At 38.5% G+C, this 6,154-nt stretch overlaps 1 protein-coding gene across 1 annotated transcript; it reads right to left on the bottom strand.

Annotated features, from left to right (window-relative positions):
- Positions 1–3,285: 3,285 nt before the first annotated feature.
- LOC132184929 (uncharacterized) lies at positions 3,286–3,935 on the bottom strand. Its single transcript, XM_059598719.1, has one exon. It carries the CDS (start codon positions 3,733–3,735, stop codon positions 3,307–3,309), a length of 429 nt encoding a protein of 142 aa, XP_059454702.1. The 5' UTR covers positions 3,736–3,935; the 3' UTR covers positions 3,286–3,306.
- Between the last annotated feature and the right edge of the window lie 2,219 nt (positions 3,936–6,154).

Genomic DNA, 6,154 nt, shown 5'->3' on the forward strand with positions numbered 1-6,154 from the left:
AACTTCAATCAAATGGGCCGATTCATTAATAGCTTCAGGGATCAAGCTAATTGGAAGGCAAGTGATTTGAAAGAGGCGATTCGAAGGGATTACAATATAGAGATGACTTTGCTTGCTTGCCACCGTGCCAAAAGAATGGCATTGAAGTTGTTAACCGGGTCGGATGATGAGCAGTACAAACTTACAAGAGCGTATTGTTGTACAATACGTAAGTAGAATCCCGGTAGCTCAGCTTATATACAAAGAGATGGTGTATTCTTCCAAAGGATGTATGTTTCCATAGCTACTTGTAAGCGGGGTTTCTTGGCTGGATGTAGGCCGATGATATGTGTGGACGCATGCTTTATGAAAGGCCAGCATAGTGGCCAGCTACATGCAGCCACTGCACGAGATGGGAATTATGACATCTTCCCAATTTCATATGCTCTATGCGAGACCGAAAGTAGAGCCATATGGACATGGTTTTTGAACACTTTGTTGGAGGATATTGAGAATCCAAGGGAGCACACATTGTCATTTATATCTGACAGACAAAAGGTAATAACCTGACATCCTAATTGAATGAATATTATTAATTTGTGGGAACATTAATATTTAGCATGTGTTAATTAAATTGTGATCTTCTTACACAGAGACTGATGGAAGCCATAGAGTATTTGATGCCTGATGTGGAGCACAAGTTATGTGTTAGACATTTGCATGCGAACTTCAAGAACAAGGGTTACAAATGCAAGGAATACAAGGATGCATTGTGGGGTGCAGCTCGAGCATCAAATGCAAATCAATTCAAGTATTACATGTCTGCGATAAAAGGAATGGATATTGCAGCCCATGATTATATTACGAAGGTGAACCCAAAGATGTGGTTAAGGCATGCTTTCAGGGAGAACAGCTGCAGTGACATACTTCTGAATAATACAGTTGAGACTTTCAATTCATGCGTACTTGAAGCTAGAGATCAGTCCATTCTTACTGGCATGGAGATAATAAGGCGGCAACTGATGAACCGGATTAGCCAAAAAAGAAATAGAGCGGCAACGTCAACCAATACTATTTGCCCTAAGATTGTGAAGAAGTTAGACAGGAACAAGTCAGAGGCTATGAATTACATCTTCCACTAGAGTAACGACTTGACATTTGAGGTTGACAACATCATGATGCTAGGAGGCTTGTCAATCTGAATTTAGGAACCTGTGGATATGGTAGGTGGCAGTTGAATGGGATTCTATGCCCTCATGCTTGCTGTGCAATATATGCAAATAGGGAAAGTCCAGAGAAGTATGTAAGTAAGTGGTACTCAATGGATACATATAAGAAGCCATACGCATTTAGCGTTGGGCTAATGCCTGGCCCTAAAGATTGGGCTATTCCCAATGATGAGGAACCCACACTACCACCGTTACCCAAAAAACAATGAGGTAGGCCGAAGAAGGTGAAAGTAAGAGGAGCTGATGAAAACGAGCCTGATGAAGTGTTAAGGTTAGTCAAAAGAGGTATGATGTACGGTGTGGAAACTGCAATCAGCTGGGCCACAATGCTAGGAGTTGCACCCAATCACAGAATCCAAATATGAAGATATGGCCAAAGAAGGTTAAGAAGACAAAGCCGAACACCGACACTGAGGTGAGTTCGTACATAATATTCTACGGTAGTTTGACATTTGACATTTTAAATATTTTTGAATTAAATTAAAGTTTTTATTATTATATGGTGTAACAAGGAGGTACCTCACAGACAACTCATGCAACAAACATACCCCAACAAGCTGCCACCTTGAGTGGACAAAGTAGGAGTTCCATCAAGATTGAAGGTAGAAGGTCGGCTAGGCTACAATCAATGGTGAGTTCCTCAATTTCGTTTGTTGTGTAGTAGACTGGACTGCCATAAGGATAAATTGTGTGCATAGTACTAATTGTATTGCCTATGTTGATGCGGGTTAGGCCATCACAGCTAGTGGGGCAACACTAACCTCATCCACCGCCAACACAATTCAGGACAACACAATATGGATTTTTGTGAATACAAAAATTATGTAATTTTTTGTGATCTTCTTATGTGATGTCCAACATTAACAAAACTTACTTGTTATGTGATCTTCTTATGTGATGCCCAACATGAGAGTACAAATATGCCCCTTATGGTTTTTTTGAAAATGTGGGTTAATGGACATTTGTGTCATATTTGTTTTGTTTGAATTTATGGCATAGTTGTATGTTTGATGTTGGGATGTAGATATGGTCCAGATATGTAGAATGAACAGTCCACCGAAGTACACCTAGATCCAGATGATGACTTCATATGCTGCTCCTAATGAAAATAACGTGAACCCTAGCTTAATTTGGGTATTGTAATCATCAAAAAAACCAAAGCTGGAATTTGGCTTAAGTTTGAGTACATACCTTACCCAAGCCGAGAGAATGTTCTTTTCCATTGAATGCCTGTTCTCGACCTGATGATATTTTCTTCTCTGCGCCTTCCAGTGCGAGTTCTCACTGTCAACAGAGATCCCTTATGCGTGCGACGCAAGCGTCTACGTCTACTAACCAAATTGAAACTCGATTTAGGGACAAACGTTTTAAGCTCGATTTAACTGGGTGTGTAGCTGTGGGTTGACGAAGAAGAAGGAAAGGATCGGAAGGAAACCTAGCTCGACATTCCCGTACCTACCTACACGTGAGTCTGATTGTAGCTCGTGGCCTAGGGTTCATGCGATTTAGGGGCAAATGAAGAGGGAAGCTTCGGGTTGAAGAGAAAGGAGTTGAAATAATTGGTGATTTTTTCGTTTAATGGGATTCCGACGTGGATTTACCGTGTAGCTTAGTTTTAGTTTTTTTTTTAAATAAAAATAAAAATAAAAATAGACATGTGTCGCTATATAAAGTGCTTACGTGGCGATGACATAGACTACTGTTAGTGGGGAATTGACGGAAACTAACGGAGGTGACTATTCGGTTTATTCGAAAATCTGAGATATTAGTTTAGTTATGTTTTAAAATCTAGAGAGAAAATTAGAAAACCTAAAAACCCAAATACTAAAAAAGTTATTAACCCTAAAAAAAAATCACCAACTAAAATAGATATTCATATTTTACATTGCTAAAATAGAAAACAGATGTAATCAGAAACTTGTATGTAATCAAGGAGAAGGCTCGTTCCAAAGAGAAATTCCTACATAGAAGTGAAACAAAAATTTTCCTGTTCACTTTACCCCTGCAAATTCAAGTATTCAATACGAGTTCAAACAAACCCAGCAAGATATTCAGGAAAAAAAAAAAACACAAAAGCTGAGGAACAAAAAAGATTCATTCAAGGAGAAGACTTGGTAGCACTCCTAACAGAATTCCAAATCTGACCAAGAGCCCCAAGAATATGAGGCATGACACTCCCAATTCCTTTCAAGGCGACACCAGAAGCAACCCCAATGGCAAAAGTCTCTCCATACCCAGGCTTGGAATCCACTTTCATGTCAAGAATTGCGAGCCTGCTGTTGGTGGCATCGATCTTTCTCGAGGTCTCAGCCATGAACTTGTCTTTTCTGCCTCTCCCGGAGGAAATGACCCTGAAGAGGGCGTTCTGGAGGTCCTCTATGACCTTTATGGAGGCTTCATTGGAGTCGAGCCCTTGGGATTCATAGTGGGATACCAGCTCTCCTGCGGTCGGCAGCTTTTTCCTCTGGTTGTTGCCGCTGCTTTTCTCTTTTGGAAGTGCATTTTTTGGGGTTGGTGGTTGTTCCATTTGCGATCAAAATGAAGAAATGAAAGGTTGGTGCGAATCCTGGTGTGGGTTTTTTTGGGGGTTTGGAGGAGAGGGAAGGGGAATGGCCAAAACCCTAGAATTGGGGTTTTGGAGATAAGGTGTTGCTGCGAGATAGGGGGGCAGCAGGAGGATTCAGGAATGGGAAAAATTTGGGCTTGGGTATTTGAGGTGTGGGCAAAGCCGGCTATAATTGGACTCTTTTGTCGGTCTTGCATTTAAAAGAGAAAAAGATGCTAGGTTTCAATGGGACAATTAATTTAGCTCTTGATTTTTAATTTCCACAATTAGCTTTTTAGGTTTTTCTAATTTTAAATAGGTTCTTTTATTAATTCATAGAGTAATTAATTAGCATTATGTCACTACGTCAAATCAATCCACTAATGTTACTTCACTTCCATTTGAAGACGGATTGAGAGTATTCATTTAGTACATTTAGGAAGATAATAGTCTTTTTTTAGAGGGGTAAATTTTTTGAACAAATTTGTTCTCCTAAATGCACTAAATGGATACTCTCCATTTCATTTGAAATTGAGATGATCATTTTCCCTTGCTTTTAACATGTCATGTATGAATGAGATGTTTCACATGACACAATTATTTTAAATTTTATATATATATATATTTAAAAAAAAATAGAGGTAGGCGGCCTTGGTGAGGGGGCCGCTCTTCACCAAATGAGAGGTGGTGACTCCTCCCCTATGAGGGGCAACTTCTCCTCACTGGAGTGTCTTAGAGGGAGGTGCAACCCCCCTTTCCAGTTAGGAGTGGCTGGTTACATCTTTTTTAAAAAATATATATTTGTAATTTAAATTAACTATACCATGCGGCATATATAGTTGACATAGTATATGCTAAACAAGAGCCAATAACATTAATTGATTGGTTTGCCATGACTGTCGTTAATTAGTTTAACTAGCTGCTACAATATTTATCAAATTTGTCTAGCACTATAGCTCAACAACGCTTAAGCTAAATAAATAAAGTTAATATATATATATATATATATATATATATATATAGCTAAATTTTAACTAAATACTTATTGAATCAGATGTGAATGCTATAAAGCGTAAAAATTCCTAGGCTAAGCAGTGGATTTTAAGGTGCATATTCAATGTCTGACATTAAGAAAGTTGAATTCCCGATAAACTAACCCCCACCCTTACACTAGGGTTGATATTTCTTTTTGGATTGGCTTTTAGCTTATGTAAAATAATTATAACATATTTTAACGGTTTAAATTTAATTTCAAACTTTTTATAAAAAAAGAAAGAGCAAAATTAAATTTGGACTATTGATGTCGTAATTTTTTTACTACGCCTAAGCCAAGTCTTTGCAAACAACTATTGGATCAATAATCTAACGTAGCACCAATTAGCAAATTTTTCTAATTAAGTCTTTTTTGTTATACGGGTTCGTGTGGCAGACGTAAATAAAACGCAAGGAGGATTATTTATATGCAAATATAAAAAAATAATGAGATGCATCAAATAATTTGTATTAAAGAATGCTCCAATATTTGAATGGCATAGCTTTGAGCGTAAATATCCATTTTAATATTCTTACCTTCTAATGAACCAATTCAAATGATCACGTCCCGAGCTCTAATCCACGAGCACGCATTTGTAAGAAAAGGGTTGAGTGAGCATAGAGGCTTGTCGGGTGGTCCGACGGGAGGTCTTCAGTGCCCAAGTCAGTAATTTTCTAGAGATGATGAATTAGGGTGAGAAGTGAGTGAGTGTCCCATACCTCGATCGTGAAGGTTTGCATTTTCTTACGCTCATGGTTTTTCTCCTCTTTGCATGAGTTCTCTCGGGTGTGATCTCGTGATTGTATAGTATTATGATCATATTCATGGGTGTTATTTGGTTACCGACTAAAGGCACATCTTCTACTAGGTGTTAACTTTCGGCATAGTTTAGTATTCTTCGCAAAATAGTAATTAAATGCACCTACTGTTGTTGCAGGGTCATAGGGTGTGGCGCGCATTGTTCCCTAACATACTGCTGATAATCTTGAAAATACTTGAGGTTACAATGGTAAGCGGGGATTCCTTGTGGTGTTCTTTCTTAAGATCGTCGGGCATTTGGGTCAATGGGGTTTGTCTCGAGCCTGTCTGAGCCGGCAAGCTTAGCAGGCTTGGTATCAGGTATATGAGTATTAATGCTAGCCTGCTAGGTAAAGAAAACAATATATAATAACTATAAGGGTTAAATACCCCTTAGGGTTTCCCAACTTTATTTTTTTTTCTCTAGGGTTTCATTTTTATCACAAGAGGTCCCTGAAGTTTTGATAAATGACCAAGTTAGTCCATCTGTTGACCATTAGGACTGACACGTGGACCAATCAGATGCTGACATGTGGCACATACTTAATTTTTTTTTTTAAATTAAAAAAA

This window comes from Corylus avellana, chromosome ca6, assembly GCF_901000735.1.
Source record: "Corylus avellana chromosome ca6, CavTom2PMs-1.0".
Classification (NCBI taxonomy): domain Eukaryota; kingdom Viridiplantae; phylum Streptophyta; class Magnoliopsida; order Fagales; family Betulaceae; genus Corylus; species Corylus avellana.

What these genes read in the sequence shown, in the direction of transcription:
- LOC132184929 (XM_059598719.1), bottom strand. Translation starts at nt 3,735, where the DNA reads ATGGAACAACCACCAACCCCAAAAAATGCACTTCCAAAAGAGAAAAGC.